Source organism: Beta vulgaris, chromosome 5, assembly GCF_026745355.1.
Source record: "Beta vulgaris subsp. vulgaris cultivar EL10 chromosome 5, EL10.2, whole genome shotgun sequence".
NCBI classification, from domain to species: Eukaryota; Viridiplantae; Streptophyta; class Magnoliopsida; order Caryophyllales; family Amaranthaceae; genus Beta; species Beta vulgaris.
In genome coordinates, this window is record NC_079206.1 from 20,261,785 (window position 1) to 20,286,404 (window position 24,620).

General features: G+C 36.1%; 1 protein-coding gene across 1 annotated transcript; it reads right to left on the reverse strand.

Moving 5' to 3' along the window:
- Nucleotides 1–16,124: 16,124 nt before the first annotated feature.
- LOC104893277 (uncharacterized) lies at nt 16,125–16,697 on the reverse strand. The gene has a single exon (XM_010679376.1). The coding sequence runs from the start codon at nt 16,695–16,697 to the stop codon at nt 16,125–16,127; it is 573 nt and encodes a 190-aa protein (XP_010677678.1).
- Between the last annotated feature and the right edge of the window lie 7,923 nt (nt 16,698–24,620).

Here is a 24,620-nt window from a genome sequence, read left to right on the forward strand (position 1 = left end):
GTACAACCTAAACTCGGACCTACTCTGTTCCACTAGGAACTGGTTCCCAGTCAGCTTGTTCCCCCTGAACAGTTGACTTTCTCTCTTGACTTCACTCGAAGTCTTTTCTCTTTCTCTTTTCTTTTTCTCTTTCTCTTTTTCTCTCAAAATGATTACAGATTTAGATTCACTCAACCCAATCTATAATACACTAAGTGCTAAGAAGAAGAAAACCGAATATACTTTCAATAAAAATATTACATAGAAAATTCTGAAAGCATTCCTAAAAAGATCGTTACAAACAACTATTTGTAGAGACCTATCTTCTCGAGTTCTTCTCCACGATCTTCTCCATGATCTTCTCCATGATCACACGTAGCTCAATTCAACCACTTCTCCCATTAATATGTCCGTTTATATGACCGTTGGCAGTTGGTTAGTTAAGCTCCACAATCTCGGCCATTAACACGCGCAACTTCCACGATCCCACGCCTTATTAATAGGTTGGTTGTTGTGGTTCCTAAATTGTATGAACTACCTCAACGCATCTATTTTGGGTGCTTGTTTAGGTTAGATTTTGGCGGCTCCTTGTTTGTAGAAAAATCAAAAAGCTGCACACAACTAACTAAACAGAATATTATGGAATCATAATATATCAAATTTTTACCTCCATAATATTAACGGTTTTGTCACCAATAAAGTTTAACAACTTAATCTTGATTAGACTCCTAATCAATTCTTCATAAGTTATTTAACATATTATTGTGAAGTCTAAATTAAATAAACTAATTAAAACTGAAAGAATAAACATAACAAAATAAACTAATTAAAACATACGAATAAAAAGAAACTAAAATCAAATAAAGTGTAATTATTTGTCATTATCAAAATAATGAAATTAAACAACAATATTCCCCCTTTTTGATTATGACAAATAATTAAATTTTTTTTTAGAGTTTTATATTTTTGGAAGAAAAGAAAAAAAAATTACACAAATTGGACTTAAGTAAACTCAACTAAGACTGGGAACAGGATCAGACTTGACTGGGAACAGGGATGAGAAAAACATGCATAGGAACTAAGATAAAATTTTTTTTAAACACTATATCTCTTCCCCCTTTGTCATTATCAAAACCAAGGAATGTACCTGCAGCACTAGAGAGTCAACAGTCTAGGCATCAAGCAAGTTTCTTAAACATAGATCTCATAATATTAGCCATCCAAACACACAAGCAAAATAAGCATGCAGAAAGCAACATCATAGACAACAGATATTACGCAATATGCAGAGTAAAGCAGAAGAAAGTGAAGAAATTAAAGAGAAATAAAAGTACTTCATGTGTCTCAGAAGGACACAAGAAGAGAAATCCAAAAGAGATTGTTTAATAATTACAGCCACAAAAAAAACTTGTTCAATTTTTCCAAAGTTAAGAGAAGTTAGGGTTTGGAGCATTTGAAAAGAGAGGAGACCACATAATCAATCTTGGAGAGCACACCATCTACCTTGTTCCTGATCCCCGATTAGCATTCTTGATGGCAATCAGTTGTTGTTGCTGCTGAGAGTCTAGGACAGAGACAGTGGCTTCAATGGCATTGATCCTGGTGTGCAGAAGGGTCAAGGAGTCCTGAATTTCCCGGAGTAACTTATTGAGCCCAGTAGTAGACAGCAACGAAAAATCCACAGCAGTAGAAGGAACTGGATCAGAGTCTAGGTGAACCCTGTTTCACCTTGATCCTGCTCCTTCAGAGACTTGGACCCAGCCAACTTTGACTCTTCCTCACAGACCCACTTGGAACCCCCTCTTCATCCAACTTCCTCTTACTACCCACCTCAACCTTTACTGGCGTTCTTCTCTCTCAAAGTCTATCTTCCCATTTACCAACCTCAAACTAAGCCTGGTCAGAGTTTCCTTTGTAAGATAATTTTCTGGCTCAAGAGAACAAGAGGGAATGGCAGGCAGTTTGACTTTGCATTGTTTGAAAACAGAGGAGAGAAGATTTCTATAACCCACTTTGGTGTTATGGGTAATGCAGTGAGAGAGATGTGAAATAATCAAGGAGGGAAGGTTGATTTTGATGTTTTTAGCAAGGCAGTAAAGATCCATTAGACTTGCCTGGGTTTTTTTTTTGAGGAACGGGGTAGAATGAAATGCCAAACAAACTAGAACAATAATTGATGAAATGGAGACAAATCTTTTTGATCTAAAGATAATGCATTAGAATTGCCGTTAAAGAAAGCAAGAATTTTAGCATTTGAAACTCCATTTATGTTCAGCTTTGCCCTACCCTTAATATAATCCTTGTAACCCTCAATTGGGACATCAAACCATTCCCCCCAGTTTCTTCTCAGTTATAGTGACCACAGAGCCATTAACTACCGACACACAAACACCCCCAGTTACAGTAAACCCCGAACAAAACTCTTTCATTTCTTTTTCATAAAGACCCTCATCCAAACTGACAATTTTCAACCAAATCTGAAATTTTAAGATGTTTAATAACTCAGTCCACTTGGACTTTTTGCACCATGCAACATCGATCACATAAAACCACAAGAAATTGTGAGGATTTTGTTTTCTTACCTCGCTTTGTTGGTACTGAAATCTCCTTTTCTTGTTCACTTTCAACCTCATTTTCACCATCGTCATTTTTCGGAGAGAGAAAAACTGGAGTAGAGGATTCCGATTTTGACCCAGTAGAATCCGCTTCATTCTTGGATGATTCTTGAGCACTGATTTCATCAAGGGATGGTGTTTTCTCTCTGGGGAAATTTTCGTGATCACCGGTATTTTGGGTTTTGGAAGACATGTGAAAGTGTTTTGGAGGGAGGTTGAAGATGAGCGAGGAGAGAGAGAGAGATGAGTTGATGTGAGAGGGAAATTATGAGGGGTCAGTGATGTGATGGGTTGGGGTTATAAAGTAATCATGATTCCGTGTGAAATAGAAGTGGAGAGTTAGGTTTAATGAAACGGTTTATGGGTTTTGGAAGCATTTAATGAAGTTTCTTCATATAACTTAGATTAATTGAACGCGTAATAGTGGCTATAATTCATATTAATATATTTAATTTTTGGAAGGAAAGGTGTGAAAAGAAGGAGAAGCAAGAAAATTTGGAGGGAAAATAAAAATAAAAAATAAAAAAAATTACTCTTGCATATGATAAAATTGTGTCCATAATGTACAAACTACATACGTACCAAATATGTGCAAGGACACAAAGGGTAATATTCAAAGACATATGTGAGTCCTTATACTTGACCCTAGGTGTATGAATTTTAATTCATGAAAGTTGCAGGACATACTTAGTAAGAAACAATTTGGGGGAATCAACATCATGTGTACATTTAAACAATTTTTATCATTCCTAGTTCCAAGCGTATCTTTTCAAACCTGTCCCTAGATAGAGGTTTAGTCAATATGTCAGCTATTTGATTTTCAGTTGGACAAAAATCAACTTTGACTAATCCCTTCTCTACATTGTCTTTTAGGAAATGATGTCTAATGTGAATATGCTTGACCTAGAGTGATGAACTGGATCCTTGGAAATGCAAATTCACTAGTATTATCACAGAGTATAGGAACACACTTAAATTTTATGCCAAAGTCACGTACCTGTTGCTTGATCCATAATACCTGAGACAGCAAGCAGCAGCTGCCACGTATTCAGCCTCGCTGTGGAAAAGCAACTGTGTTTTGTTTCTTTGAGCTCCAAGAAACCAAGCTTGATCCTAGGAACTGGATAATACCGAGGTGCTTTTCGATTCACCAAGTCTCCAGCATAGTCAGCATCGGAATAGCTTACTAGATCAAAGATGTCACTTCGAGGATAGAACAAACAAAGATCATCACTTCCTTTCAAATATCTAAGAATCCTTTTGACAGCTGTCAAATGAGATTCCTTAGGATTTGATTGGAATCTAGCACATAAACCAACACTAAAGGAAATATCAGGCCTACTAGCAGTTAGATAAAGTAAGGAACCAATCATACCTCTATATAGTTTCTGATCTACGGACTTACCACTTTGATCCTCATCTAACCTTGTACCTGTTCCTATAGGAGTATGGTTGCGTTGATCCAGTCCATATTTTTTCAATAACTCCTTTACGTATTTTTGTTGATGGATCATTGTTCCTTTTCAGTTTGCTTGATTTGCAACCGAAGAAAGAAGTTTAATTCTCCCATCATGCTCATTTCAAATTCACTACGCATTAACTCAGCAAATTCTTTACAAAGAGATTCGTTAGTTGCACACAAAAATTATATCATCCACATAAATCTGAACCACTAGGATGTCTGTTCCTTTGGATCGAAGGAACAGGGTCCTATCAACTTTTCCTCGATAAAATCATTAGAAAGTAAGAATTTTGAAAGTCTTTCATACCATGATCTAGGAGCTTGCTTAAGCCCATAAAGAGCTTTATCTAGCTTATAGACATGATTAGGAAGATCGGGTTTTCAAAACCAGGAGGTTGTTCCACATAGACGTCTTCAATCAAATATCCATTTAAAAAGGCACATTTGACGTCCATTTGGTACAACCTAAAACCCATGAATGCTGCAAAGGCAATCAAAATTCTTATTGCTTCTATTCTAGCTACAGGAGCAAAGGTTTCATCGAAGTCAATACCTTCTTGTTGATTGTACCCTTTGGCTACGAGTCTGGCTTTGTTTCTTATGACTGTTCCATGTTCGTCAGCTTGTTCCTGAAGACCCATTTTAGCCAATCACCTTTTGGTTTTTAGGCTTGGTCTCAAGATGCCAGACCTTGTTCCTCTGGAACTCATTCAGTTCCTCTTGCATGGCGTTTATCCAGTCAGACTCCAGTAGGGCATCATTGTGATCTCGTGGTTCTGTCATAGACAAAAAGGCATGGAAAGCACAAAATTTTTCAGTTGGGATCTCGTTTGAGTTCCCTTTTCAATATCACTTACTATTAAATCCAATGGATGGGATTTCGGGTGTTTCCATGGTCTTGGTTCAAATCTCCTTGTCTCTGCTCCTCCAGCTTGAGGAGCTTCATTCGTCTCGTCTACTGGATGAATTTCTGCTGCCTGTTCCTCCTGTATAACAGGATCAGGAACATCTATCTCTTCTTCATGAATATACTTTTTGTCGGTTCCTGCAGGTGTTAGTTCCTCATTAATGTTTACTGACTCCTCAAACGAGTCAGTCCTATTTCAAAGTCATTTTCATGACTTAGTTCCTGCAGGGAGTTAGTTTCATCAAAAATAACATGGACACTTTCCTCAACACACATTGTTCGTTTGTTGTAAACTCTATATGCTTACTACTTAAAGCATATCCAATAAAAAAAGCCTCATCACTTCTAGCATCAAACTTTCCTAAATTGTCTTTACCATTGTTATGTACAAAACATTTACAGCCAAAGATTCTAAAGTATGAGATATTGGGTTTTCTTCCTTTGAGTAGCTCATAAGGGTCTTCAAGACAATAGGTCTTAGCATGACTCTATTGATTATGTAGCATGCCGTATTCACTGCTTCAGCCCAGAAATTCTTCGGAAGATTGCTTGCTATGATCATTGTTCTTGCCATGTCCTCCAAAGTGCGATTCTTCCTTTCACCACGCCATTTTGTTGTGAAGTCCTAGGAGCTGAGAAGTTGTGATCAAGACCTTCGTTTCTGCAAAACTCATCAAATTTGGAGTTTTCAAACTCCTTACCATGATCAGAACGCAAGTGCTTAATTTTAAAACCACTTATTCTTTGAGTTCTTTTTGAAAGTTAACAAATTCATCAAATGTCTCATCTTTCTATGAAGAAAAATAACCCAAGTGTATCTTGAAAAATCATCAACTATAACAAGCACATATCTCTTACCAGATCGACTTTGGATTCGAACAGGGCCACATAAGTCCATATGAATCAATTCAAGAGGACTTTGTGTACTTACCATTTTCTTTGATTTGAACGAGGATCTAACTTGTTTACCTTTTGCACATGGTCCACAAACTTCATGATTTGAGACTTTGATAGTTGTAACCAACACCAAGTCCTTACCACTTAGCTTCTGGAGCAATGCCATACTTGCTGACCACATCTTTTATGCCAAAGAAGTGGTTCATTGTCGACGGCACTTAAAAAGTTAGATTGTTCCTAGGAACAAGGTTGAGATCAACAACATAGTGTTCCCTTTCCTTGTTCCTTCAGAATTTTGGTACCTGTTCCTGCATTACTTACTATGCAACACTCATCAGTAAAATTTACACTGTTCCCTTTGTCGCAAAATTGAGAAATACTAAGTAGATTGTGTTTTAAACCCTCGACCAAAAATACATTATCTATGGAATGTGACTTAGACTTTCCTACCTTCCCTAATGCTACAATGTTACCGGTAAGATTGTCTCCGAAGGTCACAGTTCCTCCATCATAGGCTGAAAGCGAGAAAAATTTCTTTTTATCTCCTGTCATGTGTTTAGAACAACCGCTATCGAGGTACCACAGGTTGTTCCCCCTCACTTTAACCTGTATCAAAACAATCAGTCAGTGGTAGGAACCCAGTCTGACTTGGGTTCCTCTGTCGGGCTAATATTTCTCTTAACTTTCCGCACTTGCTTAACTAAGTGGGTATTCATCTCAATATATTCTTCTCCTGAGGAACAATCAGACACTAGGTGTCCACTGTTCCCACAGTAAGAGCATATTCGGCTGCTTGGAAGATCAACATATTTTTTCATTTTTTTTTCTTCTTGTGATTGAAACCTAACCCACTTCTTCCTTCATTTTTATATTTTTGTATCCAACTCACTGGATCAGGAAGTTTCAATCTTGAAGATTCCATTTTCTCTTTAAGTACCAGATATTTACTTAAAACTTTTCATGTTCGAATTTTAACTTTTCGAACTCGGATCTGGTATTTATAGAGGAACTGGTTCCTTCAGGAACGAATAGTTTCAATTCAGCCATTTCCATATTCAAGAAATAATTTTCATTTTTAGCATTTTCAAAAGCTTCTCGAATACGTCGGTTTTCATCAAAGATTTCAAAGAATCTTTCCTCAATGTTTGCATTCACTGTTTTAAACCAATTTGAATGTCCTTTGGTGACTTCTAAGGCTTTTTCTAAATTTTCTTCTCTAACAAAATGGCCTTATAGTCATCCAAAGTTTCCAAAAGTAGTTTTATTAATTGATTCTTTGAAAGTTCTTTTAACTCTTCTTCAATAACATTTATGCGTACCTTGTTGTTTGGCAAGTCTTTCTTCCTCGTCTGTTTTTGCCATGAGACATAAATGAGCTTCTCCTCTTCTGGTTGTTCCTGCTCCTCGCTGAATCGATTCTCCCCAGGCAGCAACCATGGCCCTTCTCATATCAACTTTTGAGAAAGGTTTTTGTTGTTCCTTTCCCTTCTCCTTGTATTTTCCTTTGCTCTTTTCATTTTTCCAGAGAGGGCATTCCTTTATGAAGTGATCCGAACTTCCATACTTGTGACAGCTCAGCTTCCTGGCTTTTTCAAGTTCTTTCCTTTGTATTCTTGTTGAAGAACTTTTTAATCTTTTCACGATCAATGCTGCCTCTTCATCATCAGTTTCTGAATCCTCCAGATCATCGGACTTAAGAGCCAAAGCCTTAGGCCAACTAGAGTCAACTTCATGAGTTCTTAGATGGATTTCATGAGTCAACAAGGAACCGGAAAGTTGCTCGATATTGAATGTGGTGAAATCTTTTGTTTCAAGCAGGCAGTGACCTTTGCCATCCATTTTTCATCCTGAGGTAGACTTCGTAGAACTTTTTGTACTTGTTCCTCCGGAATGATGATCTTTCCTAGAGATTCAAGTTCATTAATAATGTTGGAGAACCTTGTGAGCATCTCTTGAACAGACTCCTTAGGCTTCATTTGAATAGCTCATATTTGTGCATGAGCATGTCAATCTTTGATTCTTGACTTCGTTTGTTCCTTCGTGAGTAACTTGAAGAAGTTCCACATTTGCTTGGTGATTTGCATCCCATGATTCGATTGTGTTCATGGGGCCAAGCCACAGTGGAGAATCTTTTTGGCCAAGTTATTCATCTCCATCTTGTCGAAGTCATCTTTATCATATTTGGAGAGAGGTTTGGGATGTCTTCACCTTTTTCATTTTTCTCTGTGACTTCGAATCACCAATCTCTATTACTCTCCAAACTTGATAATTTTCGGCCTTAATAAAATTTCCATACGATTCTTCCAGTATGGATAATACTTGCCATTAAACATGGTGGAGCTGAGTTGAGTAACCTTCTTCCAATCTTTCTCCTGATGTGTTCATCATTTCCAGGAACTAGCTCCTCAGTGTTAACTGATTTTGGAGGAACTAGGCTCTGATACCAATTATTAGTCTTGGACGAACACTTAAACAACTACAAGAGGGGGGGAATTGTAGTTGGGAGATTTTCAAAATTTTTGCGGAAATAAAAGAATGATTAAATAAGAACGAAGTAATTGCATGAATAAGAACGAAATAGGAACACGAGATTTTTACAAGGAAAACTTCCTAGGCCCAATAGGAAGAAAAACCTTGACCACGAGGGATTTTGACTCAATTCTCTTTAATAACTTTAGGCCAAAAGACTCTCTTTTGTACAACCTAAACTCGGACCTACTCTGTTCCACTAGGAACTCGTTCCCAGTCAGCTTGTTCCCCTTGAACAGTTGACTTTCTCTCTTGACTTCACTCGAAGTCTTTTCTCTTTCTCTTTCTTTTTTTCTCTCAAAATGATTACAGATTTAGATTCACTCAACCCAATCTATAATACACTAAGTGCTAAGAAGAAGAAAACCGAATCTACTTTCAATAAAAATATTACACAGAAAATTCTGAAAGCATTCCTAAAAAGATCGTTACAAACAACTATTTGTAGAGACCTATCTTATCGAGTTTTTCTCCATGATCTTCTCCATGATCACACGTTGCTTCATTCAGCCACTTCTCCCATTAATATGTCCGTTTATATGACCTTTGGCAGTTGGTTAGTTAAGCTCCACAATCTCAGCCATTAACACGCGCAACTTCCACGATCCCATGCCTTGTTAATAGGTTGGTTGTTGTGGTTCCTAAATTGTAGGAACTACCTTAACGCATCTATTTTGGGCGCTTGTTTAGGTTAGATTTTGGCGGCTCCTTGTTTATAGAAAAATCAAAAAGCTGCACACAACTAACTAAACAGAATATTATGGAATCATAATGTATCAAATTTTTACCTCCATAATATTAACGGTTTTGTCACAAATAAAGTTTAACAACTTAATCTTGATTAAAATCCTAATCCATTCTTCATAAGTTATTTAACATATTATTTGTGAAGTCTAAATTAAATAAACTAATTAAAACTAAAAGAATAAATCTAACAAAATAAACTAATTAAAACATACGAATAAAAAGAAACTAAAATCAAATAAAGTGTAATTATTTTTCATTATCAAAATAATGAAACAACACCGATACCAACTTTGAGGTGAGTATGGGACGGTTGTTTCATGAATTACACCAATGGAACTAAAATAACTAGGATTATAGTATTCACCATCCCTATCCACCCGAAGTCTTTTAACTTTTTTATTAAGTTGAAGTTCCACTTCGATCTTAAAGATCTTAAACTTTTCTAGTGCTTCATCTTTAGTAAATAATAAATATATGTAACAAAACCTTGAAAAATCATCAATAAAAGTTACAATATATTTTTATTTCCCAAAGAAGGTGAACTATGAAAGTCACACAAGTCACTATGCACTAATTCTAGCAATACCGTTTGTCTAGTCACACTAGGATAAGGATTCTTTGTAATCTTATATAGCATGCATGTCGTACACTTCTTTAACTTTAAATCAAAAGGATATATTAAACCCAACTTAGACATGTCATATAATCTACGATAGTTCACATGACATAAACGATTGTGCCATAGAGAAGAAACATCAAGCATGTAAATAGAACTAGTATCAATTTTATTATTAATACTAAATTTAAACATCCCATTACAAAAGAAACCTTGTCCAACATAAATACCACCCTTGGAATAAACTTATCCGACTCAAAAACAACCTTAAAACCAAACTTATTCAAAAGACCTCCCGACACAAGATTCTTCCTAACTTCCGGTACATAGACAACATCCCGGAGAGTTAAAGTCTTTTCCAAGGTTAACAACAATTCTACTTGGCCTATGCTTTTAGACTTTACTGTAGAATCATACCCCATATACAAGATAGGACCATCATCCAAATCTTTCAAAGACTTGAAGAAGTGCTTATTATTCACATATGTCTAGAGGCTCCCGAATCTATCCACCAAGAATCATCAACATGCACAAACATAATTTTAGAAATCATAGCCACAAAATTCATTTATTCAATTACATTTTCATGTGCAATGTTACCTTGATTTTGAACAACACTAGGTTGTTCATTCTTTGTCTTCTTTTTGTTCTTAGAAGGACAATCCCTCTTGAGATGAGGACCATTGCATATCCAACAAGTGAGGGTCTTCCTCTTCTTGTTTGCAAAGTTGGTTTTGTTATTGTTGTTATTATTGGATTTCTTGGTCTTACTAGACCCACCAACCTCTACCATATTCACGGTAGACTTAGGAATATTAGGAGTAGTATCCTTAACCCCATCTTAAGCCCGGATCCCCTCTTCAATACGAAGATGAGTTTTTAATTGCTCCATGGACATATCTTCCTTCCTATGTTTCAAGGAATGTTTAGTATCTTTCCAAGAGTTTGGTAATTTATCGATGATTGAGGCAACCGCAATCGCCTCATCCATCACCATACCATGTGATCTTATTTGGTTCAAAATGTGATGAACTTCATGAAATTGCTCTACAATAGGTCGATCATTAGTCATTTTAAATGAATTAAAATTACTAACAAGAGATTTCTTACTTGAAGCATCTTCCGAAATATACTTGGCCTCAAGAGTATCCCAAAGTTCCTTTGCACTCTCCATGTTTTGGTAAAGATCGAACAAATGGTCGGTAAGAGAGTTGAGAACATGACCCCAGCAAATGTAATCATCATTCTCCCACTTTATCCTCTTCCTTGTAGTCTCAATAGACTCTTCCTCTGATCTCCATCTTTCGGGAATGGTGGCATGGGTGTTGAAAGAACATACACCACATTCAAAGTAGTCAACAAGAAGTGCATCTTGTTTTGCCATCTTCGATAACCCACCCCCTCAAACTTGTCCAACTTTTGGAAGTTCATAGTCATGTCCCCGAATGATTGAGCCATATCCGAAAAGAAAGAAATTTAAACTAATAGATTGTTAGCGGTGAACAACAAGAGAACCGGATATACCACTGCAAGACACGGAAACTACGCTTTCCTATTAGTTTAATTTCGCCCCTCTAGGATCACGGGTTAACACGAAACAACTAATGAGATACAATGGAGAGAACAATTCACTAGATGATCTTCTAAGTGAATCAACAAGAACTCGTGTTTAGAGTTTGTGAAGTACACTCAAGAGAAATTAGCAAAGTTTCTCTCAAGCAGAGCAAGTAGTTTAGAGTATGGAAAAACTGATTTTTCTATCTCTCTCTCCTCATAAGAATCACAAAGATTATATAGAAATATACCCTTCATAGATTAGAGTTGTTACTTTCATAACGCCCCCCTTTAATCACTGATTAAGAACCTTTAATCTACTGATTAAGAATCCTAATAGTCATTAAACGGATAACGTACACAATACAACGGTTGGAAACCGTCAATGCACCTTTTCACGTCCCCAAGACAGAAGACACGTCGCGAGTCGCGATACAGATCGCGAGTCGCGACAACGCACTAGTCGCGAACCGCGACACATGTCGCGACGGCCACCAGGTCACGACCCGTGACCAACCTTCTGTTTTTCCTTGGTTTTCCACGTGCCTTTGCGTTTTTGCGTACTATAATCTCTAACATACTAGACCTCCTCCTCTTCTAGTATATGATCATATGAGCATGAAAACCCATTACATTATAAATATTCCAACACTTAAGACCTCTCATGCACTGTATACACGTATTTTGATCACTTTCTAATGGAATGCCAAATGTATGAGGTGCCAAAGTAAAAGGTCGTATTTGTGTCGTGTATATATAAACGGGTTAGAAACTTGACAGTATGTCAACCCATTTAATAATTGTGTAGTGTCATGTTGACTCATTTAATTGAATTTGTTGATATATCTCAACACTAGCCCAAATTTTCCATTCTGATTCGTGTAAGGCTTGTTGTGCTGGTTTTGTTTTTGGTAATTTTAAGCTACTTTTCTATATTAATATACTAAGTTTGTGTCGCAATTGTGTTAAACGAGTTTAAGCGTTTCATTTTCGTATTGAAAACCTCAACACTAGTCCAACCCATTTAGAAAGACATGTCTTGTCATGTTGACTTGTTTAATTAAATAGTGTAAATCCTCAACACTAACCGTTTTCTTTTTGTATCATGTTCATGTCACAACTTTTTCCTGCTCTATGGTAAGGTGGGAAAACACATGGCGACCTATATTGATTGCGCACACGTTTTGATGATATATATAGATAATAAATATTTCACAATTGTTCCAATGCCTACTTTTATTAATTCATTAGCCCTTAATTAATAATGTTCATACCCACTACATTATTACTTCACTAATTAACTTGTTAACGCTTTAAGTTACCTCATTAAATCACCTTTATCTTCATCCTTCATTTACACCACTAATAATAGAGATAAATACCTTGTTCAGTTCACCTTATAAAAATAGTTTTAGTAAAGATAAGTTATATTCAACAAAAGTAGCTTCCGTTAAGTAAAAAAAATTATAAAAGAAAGCAATGAAGAATTAGTAAAAATAATTTCAATTTCACTAAAAGTAGAATCAATTCAAGAAATATAAGTTCAATATAGTAAGATAAGCTCGATTTACTAAAAAAGTAAGTTGAAGTCAAAAGTAGGATGTCGAAGAGTAAAAAGAGATGAGGATGTAGTAATTTAGCCATGAAAATCAATAAAAACAGGTGTAGGATTAATGGCTAAGACCTCAATTACTTGAATTTTTTTTAGTGACAACATTAATTGCATTAATCATTAAGGACATTGCGATGTATTAATATAGTAGTATAAAATAATCCAACTGCATATAGAAAATTTTAAAAGCATTTATATATGGTGCACAAGTTGAAATTCAAGGGTATTTTGTGAAAAAAACACAAAAATAAATTTTGAGGTCCCTGATTCTTTTTGCACAATATTCATATGTAACTATCGAACGTTCATGTTCAACTTAGATGAACTTCACATAGCTTCGTTTTTTCTTATAAATTGATGAGAATAGACTTGTCTTTCCTCTTATGAGTTATAATATATGTATAAAATCTGAATATCAAAAAATAAAATAAGTATATTAACCAACAAATATTCAGATACCATTTTCAATCTGCAACATATTACAAAATTTAATACCTTCATTCACAAACCTTTTATGTTTCAAATCAAGAACAATTCAAATAATGAAATGATAGAAAATGGCTAGTAAAAAATTCATCACATCTTTAGTTTTTACTAGAGCAGATCTAATCAACCTGGCTCGACCCGAATTTCGGGCGGGTTTGGGCAGAAAATTTTGTGCCTGGGGTCGGGCCCGACCCGTTTTTTTGCTTTGGGATGTGCTTTAGGCAAGTTAAAATTAGTCTAAATTTTTGCCTGATACGATTTTGGCCCGAAAAGACCGTTTTTTGGGCTCGAAATAGTGGGTTTCGGGTATAAATATTTGGCCCGACCAATGGGCAATTCTTTTTAAGGCACTGCCCTGCCCGACCCATGATCACATCTGATTTTTACCGATTGGAGGAGTGAACATAAAAACAAAGATAAATTTGAGAAGGTAGGTTGATAGTTGGGATTATTGTGCATTACCATTAATACGTGAGATTATTGGTTTGAATTTTTCCGAATTTTTTTTTTTTGCTTCATCGAATTACCTTTCAAAATCATATACGGGATAGGTAGAGGAATTTATGATGATTACACAAACAATTAATTACTACTTTCACATCACTAGTGGAAAAAGCCCCATACGATTCGATCAAAATCGGGCTTAAAGATCCGATTTTGTCCCAGATTGGTTAGGCTCGCAGATGTTAGTCAAAGTCAACTGATACGGTTCAAAACCGAATCGGTTAGGAATTAGCTGATTCGATCATAGCACATATCGTATCAGTTAGGTATTTGTGAGGTAAAAAAAGTACTTTATACAAAGCACAATATTGTGCTTTGTATAAAGTACTTTTTATTTTCATTTTAAAAAATTGTCAGGTCCTTGATATTGTACAAATCACTTGTAATGTACACCGGATCATATTATCAAGTTGTTAAAACAGAAGTTAAACACTTTATTTCCCTTGATATTATCAATATGAAAAATCAGATACAAAATTCCAAGTTTCAACTTCACAATAAAATCAAAATATTATCATACAAAATTACAAAAATTAATATAAAAAAAGTCCATATCTTGTTAATTTACAGACAAAATTAAAGGAAAAAAATGACAAAAATAAACTAAGAGGTACAAATGTAATTAAATGAAATTACAAAAGAGAAAATCACATAAACACAAATTGACCAGAGAACATTAAAAGAAATTACACAAAATAAATAAAATTAACTAAAAATAAAAAAAAACTAAATCTGGAACAAACCCTAAATCTTAAACAACGACGACGAAATATGATCTAGAACGAAGGCGGCGACGACGACTTCAGATTTGAAACTTGAGTAAGCATGGTGGTCGTGGTTAGTGTAGCGATGATGAGAGGAGAGAAGAGAGAAGAGCGAGTGGTTTGCGACAACGATAAGAGAGAAGAGTGAATCAGATGATGATGGTGAAGACGGTGATTGGTGGTTTCGACGACGAGATAAGAGGGTAACGAATAAGGTGAGGGAAGAGAGAGGATTAGTGAAGACGACATCGAGTAGAGGGTGAGTGTTAGGGTTTTCGTGAGAGGGAAGTGAGATGAGTTAGAGAACTAAAGAGGAGAAATGTAGCATGTGAGGGAAGAGGGGATAGGGTTTGTGGGTGAGAGCGTTTTGTGCACTTGAAAGAAACCAATCAAGTGGGCCTTAGGCCATGTTGATTTGGGCCATGCTGATCTATTTGTCTAATTTACTGATCCGGTTTGATAAATGACCGGATCAGTTAGTGTTAACTTGTGTCATATAAGGTTTTTTCCAGTAGTGCATATTGCCATTTGAGGTTATTTTTTTCATAGGAAAATTTGTCATAAACAACCTTTTATAAGCCACTTTTTTTGTCAAAAACAACCTTTAAAAAAAAAAAAATTTTGTCGAGAAAAACCTTAAGGCAAATTTTTTTGCCACATTAAATCAACTGATGTCACTCCAGCATTGACCTTATTTCTCCAACATTGACTCAGTTAATGATTGAAAATAAATCCCTCCCACATCATTTTGCTCCAATTCTTCAGCACTCGAAACGATTTTTGCTCCCTTTGTGCTCCCTATAAACACCCCATTTCTTGTTCCTTTAAGGCCGTTGGTGGGTAAAAAAATAATAAGAAAGATTGTAATATGGATCATTAACTGAGTCAATGCTGGAAAAATATGGTCAATGCAGGAGCGACGTCAGCGGGTTTCATGTGACAAAATAATGTTTTTTTAAAGGTTTGTATTGACAAAAAAATTTAAAAGGTTTTTTTCACAAAGAGTGGCTTATACAAAATTGTTTATGACAAATGATCCTGTTTTATATTATGGAGACGTGACCATTTTTTATTATATGGTAGGTTGGTCTACTTTAATAATATTTTTTTATTAATCTTATCCTTTCTACCGTTTTCACTTTATCTCATTTTTATTCTGTTTCTCTCTATCCTTTTTCACTTTTTCATGAGTGCAAGTGAAAAAAACATATATCCCTTAAAAAGTAGACATATTGAATACATCGTTGCACAAGAAATATTTTTGATGATCTATATTATATCAAAAGATGTACTCCGTATGTTTTTTTTTTTTGCTAAGTAAGAGGTTATATTCATACCAAAAAGACATATACAACCTAATTGTCTACACTAGAGAAGAACAAACCAACTAGGTTGGACTCTTCTCTCTAGCAAGATATACAAGCTCAAAAAGACAACTGCCTAAAAAAAGAACTATACATCATTCAATCTTAATGAATCAAGCCATACTCTGTTAGCATCAAACAGTTTGTGAGGCAAAACACTAAAAATTCTATCAACCACCAACTTCTGAACTCTTCTTGCAACAACCTCTGGTCTCCAGACCACACCATTCCAACACGCTTCATTTCTGGCCCACCAAACCTGGTACATCAGCCCTGATAATACTGCAACCATAACCAAACGTTGAAAACCATTCCTTTTGCTCCTTCTAAGATAGGAAATAATTCTATGAAAAACAATAGGAGTTATGTTGTATCCAAGCCATCTCTTAGTTATTTGCAAAAAATCATGAGAATTTTTGCACTGGAAGAAGCGATGGATATGAGTTTCATGACCAACAACACAAAATTGGCATTCATCACTCTGAACAACACCAGCTTGCATTAGTCTATCCTTTGTCCATAGTCTCTCTTTCATGGCCATCCAAGCAATCAATCTATGCTTTGGTATACTGAGACGGTTCCACATGAACTTATCATAATATTCTGGATCTTGAACCCCTATAAGCTTCTTATAAACTTTTTTAATTGAAAATTTAGGCATATTAGCAATCTCCTGCTGAGAATACACCAATTTGATTTCTTCCTTGGCCTTACATACTTGTTTCTAATACCAACTACTGTTTTGTGAATCTTGTAACTCCACCAATCAGCATCTTTGATATAAACATCATTAACCCATTTTATCCACAAAGAATCTTGCTTGCTAGTTATAGCCCAAACATATTTCACCAAAGCAACTTTGTTCCATTGCAAAATCTGGCTAATACCCAAGCCACCAACCTACTTTGGTAGACAAACATTCTCCAAGGATACATTCCCTGCTCTAGAAGTATATATAGAAATTTCCAGACCAAAGGAAGACTCTATAAATCTTCTCTATATCATGCGGAACAGTTCTTGGAATAATAAAACTTGAGCCTAGTAAACATGAATACTTAAGAGCACAAAATTAATCAATTGGAGTCTCCTTGTGTATGACAAGTTCCTACTACTCCAAATATTTTCAATAAAACCCCACATTCAGCAGATGAGATTGTTTTTGCACATATTGGAACACCAAGATACTTAAAAGAAAGTCTACTATGATTAAATCTAGAGACATCCTTTATTTTGTGAATAAGATAATTTGGCATCCCAACATTATAAAACTCAGATTTCTGACTATTGATCTGAAGTCCAGAAGAGTCTTAAAACAACTCAAAAGCTTGAAGCATTACATATACAGAAGGAAAGTCTCCACCACAGCAGAGTGTCACATCATTAGGAAAAACTAGATGAGATACTCCATATGTTAGTATACATTATAATAATTACTTTATGAAAATACTTTTTCAACATATTGGTCAATAATATTTTCATAACTTTGTCTATAGAATTTTGACCATAATAACAATTTTATAAGCTTGACCATGAAAGTTAAATTAGGAAAAACAAAAAGATTGAAGATATATCAGATATAAAACATAGTTACATATGATTAACTTTAGAAAAAAAGCACATGCTTTCAATGTTGAAAAGAAATGAAGTTGACGCAATATCATGTTTAAACTTCATCTCCACCTTTATAATTATTCTCTATCTAATTTATATAACAACCGTTTCATTTTCTTTTAACCACAAATGTGCATGGAAATAGCATCAAAAGAACAGTGCATATAAAGGGGAAGTGACTCAGCAATATATATTTTTTCAAATTTAGGGTGAACAAGATAAAGTTTTCTCTTCTCAAAAGTTTTCCATATTACTGGCCTCCATTACCCATATCCTATCCGTCTTCCAAACACCAACCACATGCAATAGCTAATAACATAGATACTCTGATAGGAAGATTTTTTTTGGGCTATTAAGAATTCCAAGGGTATAACATACAGGGGTAGATGGTGGACTTGTGTCTACCATGAGAATGGTAGACGCGGGTCAAAATACAACCCAAAACAACATAAAAAGCACTTTCATAATAATCGCAAAGCTAATGAACATGTTTGAATCTCCAATGAACACCGAAAAACATAAATCCTATTTTTTGAATTCATTACTTTCATTCCATACAAATTTTCAGAGACTTTCTTTCTCTTCTTCCGAAATCCTCCAACATCTTTCTAACTTATCTCTAACCTATCTCATCAAACTCTTAATTAAAAGTCTTCATTTTATTGCATAATTTTGGTACATGAAGATAACACAACAAGTTGCAAAGCAAAATCAACAACATAAGGTACTAGATCTATGCTTTTGATAAGAAAAGAGAACATTTTTTTTTTTACATTTTGCACTTTCGTTTCTTACTTGTTCCTTATTTTGTGGTGAAGATCTTGATGGTTGTTTGTGAAAAAATGAAAACAACCTTGCAATTGATGTTGCAATGAACGAAGAAAAGAGCCAAAAGTGAATGAAGAGGATGAATGAGTTCGACGTAAGGAAAAAGGTAGAATAACTAGGTAATACTCATTGTACTGTAAATATATGTTCGTTGAATTATTATAATGTACTCATTGAATCATGTTAGTCATATGTTTATTATATACTTACCCCATATATTTATTATATGTTTGTTCAGTTGTTAGATTCCTTTATTCATATGTTCATTGTGTCCTTGACACATATAACAACATTATAACATGAATTATGACATATGTTCATTATCATATTAGCATATGTTCACTGAAACACATGTTAGTCAGATGTTCATTGCATTTCAGTCACATGTTGATTATGTGTTTGCAATATATTCAATGAAATGATATGAATTAATGATGGGTTGATTGCTATATGTTTGTCTACAAATGTTTGATATTTGTTCAAATGTTCTTTGTATGATTATATGATGTTTATCATTCTATTTACAAGTACAATGTGCACATTTTAGGCCAATGTTCGACGTATCACTATCATGTATTCAATAAAATCATTTTAGTCACATGCTCGTTATATTTGGTCATATATTTATTGTGTGTCTGGTATTGTGTGTCTGGTAGCATGTTCATTGTATTATTAAAATGTGTTCTTTGAATGCTTAAAAGATTATGTTCATTCATGGAGTGAAGGACTGTGACGAACGCAAAGATGTAGACCTACCTGTTTTGAATTTTGATATGGGTCTTAAAGCATAAAGAACGAGTTGAGAATATGGCAAATGCTCCATGTTGTGCCAAGTCTCTATTTGTTACTAAACCAAAACATGTAGAGAAGAAATTGCCGGAAGTTCAAGTGGGGGACATGGTGAGAATGCTGCAGAATGTGGAATTGGAGGAGGAATTAAGTGTTGTGGGGAGAGGAAGAACACTAGGTAGGAGTCAGGAGCTGGAAGAAAAACCAAATAAGGATGATGGAAGGGAGGAAAGTGGGAAATAAGTAGTGCTAGCAGAGTGCTTGCTATTAATAAAACTGTTTGTGGTTCTGCTTATATTGCGGAGTCTTTAAATTTATGGCATGGTAGATCAGGACATGTGAATGTTGCTTCTATTAAGAGACTAAGGACCTTAACTTTAATTCCTAATCTGTCCTCAACAGAGTTTTCTAAGTGTCCAGTTTGTGTTGAAGCAAAATTTACTAAGAAACCTTGCAAAACGATGATCAAAGGACCACCCAACTTCTAGAATCGGTTCATACGGACTTAGTTGATTTTCAGAACACTAGAAGTAGAGGAGCAAAATTTTGGTACATTTCCTTTGTTGATGATTACTCGAGGTTCACTAAGTTATACCTTCTTAAAGCCAAAAGTGAGACAGGGGAAGCTTTTATAAAGTATAAGGCCGAGGTAGAAAACCAACCTGATAGGAAAATCAAGAGGGTTATGTCTAAAAGGGGTAAAGAGTATGAGAACTTCTCTTTGAATGATCATTATGAGAAATTGGGTATCATTTATGAGCTTAGTGTTCCCTATGTACCTCAACAAAATGGTATCGCTGAACAAAAAAATAGGTCCTTGAAAAATATGATGAATGCTATGCTTGTAAGTTCTGGGTTGCCTGATGAAATGTGGGGGGAAGCAGTTCTTTCAGATTATCATGTTCTTAACTTAGTATCTCACAAAAAGTTAGATAAGACCCCTTATGAGCTATAGAAGGGATATCCTCCGAACTTGAGTTTTCTTAGAGTGTGGGGGTGTCTAGCTAAAGTTGGGTTGCCTGACTATAAGAAGTCAAACATTGGACCCAAGACTTTTGATGTCGTGTTTATTGGCTATGCTCATGTTGCTTATAGATTCATGACTTTGAGTGATAGGTCTATTTGTGAATACAGAGATGCTGGGTTTTTTGAACATGTTTTTCCTTTGAAAAAGGGTGATATTGCATCTGTGCCTTCTCATTCTTCTCCTGCTGTTGATTTATCTACTTGTTCTACGCATGATGTTATTCAACCTACTAGTGATATTCCTGCTGATTTGACTTTGAGTAGTACTTCAGTTGACATGCATGCTCGTAGTTCTTCTGTTATAGATGAGCCTAGGAGAAGTAAAAGACCTAGAGTAGAAAAAGACTTTGGTTCTGATTTTGTAACTGCTTTCATGTGTGAAAGTTCTTGTGTTGACTTGTTGAGTGATGAACTAGTTTATGCTTTCATGATAGAAGAGGATCCAAAGACCTTTGAAGAGGCAATGAGATATGTGGATGCTAGTTTTTGAAAAGAGGCCATTAAGAGCGAATTAGATTCCTTACTGTCTAACTCTACTTGGGAGTTAATTGACTTACCTAAGGGATCAAAGACCGTAGATAGTAAATGGATCTTTAAAAAGAAGTTGAGACCTGATGAGACTATTGAGAGGTTCAAAGCTAGGCTTGCCATTAGGGGTTTCACTCAGGGGAAAGGACTAGATTACTTTGACACTTATTCTCCTATGACTAAGATAGCCACCATTAGGACCCTACTAGCTCTTGCTGCTATTCATGACTTAGTTATACATCAGATGGATGTTAAGACTACTTTCCTGAATGGTGACTTAGAGGAGGAGATTTACATGTCTCAACCTAAGGGTTTCATGGTGCAAGGTCAAGAATATAAAGTGTGTAAGTTGAGGAAGTCCTTATATGGGCTCAAACAAGCACCAAAACAACGATATAAAAATTTGATAGTATTGTTGTGTCAAATGGCTTCATTGTCAACAACTCTGATTCTTATGTGTATTCCGAATTGATAGGATTATATTGTGTTATTATATGTTTGCATGTGGATGAAATGCTGATTTTTGGTAACAACTTAAAGGTGGTTAATGATACTAAACTTTTCTTGTCTTCAAAATTTAAGATGAAAGATTTGGAAGAAGCTGATGTGATTTTAGGAGTAAGACTTAAGAACATCTCCGGTTGCATTTCTCTTAGTCAGTCTCATTATGTGGAAAAGGTGCTTAAAAAATTTAATTCCTGTAATGTTGTTCCAGTGAGTTCTCCCTATGATTCTAGTATCCATTTGACTAAGAACTTAGGTGAAAGTGTCTCTCAAAGTGAATATGCGAAAATCATAGGTAGTTTGATGTACATCATGAACTGTACTCGACTTGACATAGCTTATGCAGTGAGTAGACTTAATAGATATACCCATAACCCAAGTAATGAACACTGGAAGACTCTTCATCATCTTCTCAGATACCTAAAAGGAACTATTATTTTTGTCTGCATTACTCTAAATTTCCTGCTGTTCTTGAAGGATTTTGTGATACAAATTGGGTATCTGGTAATTATGAGATTATTTCAACTAGTGGCTATATGTTTACCCTTGCTGGTGGTGCTATATCGTGGAAGTCTTCGAAGCAGACTTGTATAGCACGTTCCACCATGGAGTCTGAGTTCATTGCCCTCGAGTTGACAGGGCAAGAAGTTGAATGGTTGAGAAATCTTTTGTCTGATGTTCCCTTATGGGGAGGATCGGGTGCACCTGTCACTCTTCATTATGATTCTCAAGCAGCCATTGGTGTTGCTAAGAACAGTGTCTATAATGGTAAGAAGAGACACATACGGATCAGACATGGAGTCGTCAAACAACTCCTGAAAAATGAGGTAATTTCTTTGGACTATGTGAGGTCCGAAAGAAATCTTGCAGACCCCTTTACTAAGGGGTTATCTAGGAGAGTCGTCCTAGAGTCGTCAAGGGGATGGGGCTAAAGCCCATTGGTTGAGATTTTAAGATGGATACCCGTTTGAGGTCAAACAAAGCCATAAAATTTTAACTTGCACTACATCTCTCATCCCTATGACACATGGTAGTGCTTTTAATCCATAGCCTTTTGGTGGTGTTACTGAGACACACTTGATGGATTTACATTGAGAGGTTGAGCTTTTGCTCTTAATAGCTTCATATCCCTTCGGGGTGTGTTATTAAGAAACCCTTGACGGACTACTTACGTAAGTGTGGAGGTTAAGCCGCCTTCTATGAAAGACTGGGCTGTCTTCTAGAGCACTTATTAAACCCAAGGAATGCGCATGGCTATAAAGCGCTTATGATGTATCGCAGAGACTACACGATCTTAAGGTAGGTATGTGTTGTGGGGGTCTCAACGGAACTCTAGAGAGTTCAAGAGAAATTCACTCACTAGATAGCAAGTTGTTGCCTCATTTCACTATGCATCAATTCGAACCGAAAGAAATTGATGCTTAAGTAATTTCCTTTCCTTACCAAGGAATTTCTTTTGTTTTTCAGAGCCTTTGTGGGGGATTGTTGGATTCAAGGCTTGAAAAGCCTTAGCTTCTTTTATTGAAATGTCCCACGTTACTTCTGGGAGGGAATACTTCCTTGTTTTTATGTTCCCTCCCTCCTTCCTATTATTGAGTTGGTTGGATGTCATGTTTGGTTTGGGCATGCTATCACACACGCGCGCGCGCCACCCGCCCAGACCAGGCTAGGGCCATAGGCCTTGGGGAATAAACTTAACTTAACTAACTTTTTAGACCCAGGCTGAGCGCGTGTGTGACTGATGAAGATTTGTAACGTTTTGACCGTTACAGGATTAATGCAATCCCATAATATCTTCCCTATTTACTGCCTTCCGTTTTTTGGCCTGATTTTCTCCTATAAAATCAGTGCTTCCTGGTGAGTTCTATATACACAAAAACATTCTCTTCTCTTCCTTCTCTTCACTCTCTTTCCTGGGTTTCGTGCTATTCTCCAAGTCTATACTGCTAGTGGTGGCAGTTTTAGGCTGTTGTGTTAACCTTGGGGAGCTTTCCGGCCACATCGATTACCATCGTTGTCGGGCCATAATTGCTTTCAAGTCAGTGGTCTCCTACCACGGCACAGCCTTGAAATCATTGTCCCTCTGCCATTGCGTATTGTCAGTTTCTAACACGAGGGACTAGACTCCTGGCTCCCAAGGGGTTCGGTTCTTTCTCTCACGTAATTTCGCCCGCTCGTTCCACTTCCGTGCCGGAGGAAATGGGATTCGAACCCATGATACAATCTTCTTGTATGTCGATTTAGCAAACCAATGCCTTAAGCCACTCAGCCATACCTCCAAGTTGTTGATCGGAATTTTATGTGCGGTAGCCCGAATGACAATCGGCGATCAATTGCCTAACCGTAGCACGCATAATCTGCGATCAATTGCCTAACCGTAGCACGCATACTCTTCCTAAATGAGCAAGATTCTCTCTAAAAACAAAATAAAAATGAATTGTTTTAGCATCCACCACCAAAATCTGCCACTCGTTGGGCGACGCCTTCTTTTCTATGAACACTCTACCGCTGAATGATTCACTTTGCTGGTCTCCACCCCGACATGATCAGGAGAGAACAAAAGGTTGAGCCAAGCCCATACTCGCTTTCATTCATATATCTTATTCTTTCTAGCTAGTAAAAATAAATTAAAGAGATAGCTGGGGGGAACTGGACTGTGACTCCTCTATCACATTATGGAAAAAGTCCATACCCGTCATGATCGAGCCACATCCTATTATAGTTCCCGGAGAACCAGGCTTGCTTAGCTTAGAAAGCTAGCTTACTAAGGTAATGTCAATTCACTTAGAAGAATAAGTATGGTAAGGTGGTTGTCCTTCATCTTTTTCGTCCTTTTTCTTTCTTAGCAGTATACAAATATACTACCTCCGCTTTTCTATTAATTAGTAATAACATTTAGGTGTTTGCACTACTAAGCTAAGCTTAGCCTAGTGGTTGGAATTGTACATTTCAATCTTGAGTTTGGGGGGTTCAATTCCCACTAGGGGCACTTTGAGGGAAAGGATCTCCCTTACCCTCCCATCTTACTCTCAGATTATATAGCCCGCTAACCCGTAGTGGGTTGACGTTTGTGAGGTTTCGGCCCGCTAAGACAATTCATCTTACCTATCCAAAAAAAATTATACGTTTGCACTATTTATATATATGCTAACTTTTACTGGAAAATTGTGACTAACATCTAATTAAGTTAAACAATTTTGGTAACTGAAATAATCAAGATAATAAATGGTCAAAGTTGTATGTTGAGAAACATAAAACTTAAAATATAAAAACTAATAACAAACAGGGGGAAGAATTC

What these genes read in the sequence shown, in the direction of transcription:
- LOC104893277 (XM_010679376.1), bottom strand. Translation starts at nt 16,697, where the DNA reads ATGCCTAAATTTTCAATTAAAAAAGTTTATAAGAAGCTTATAGGGGTT.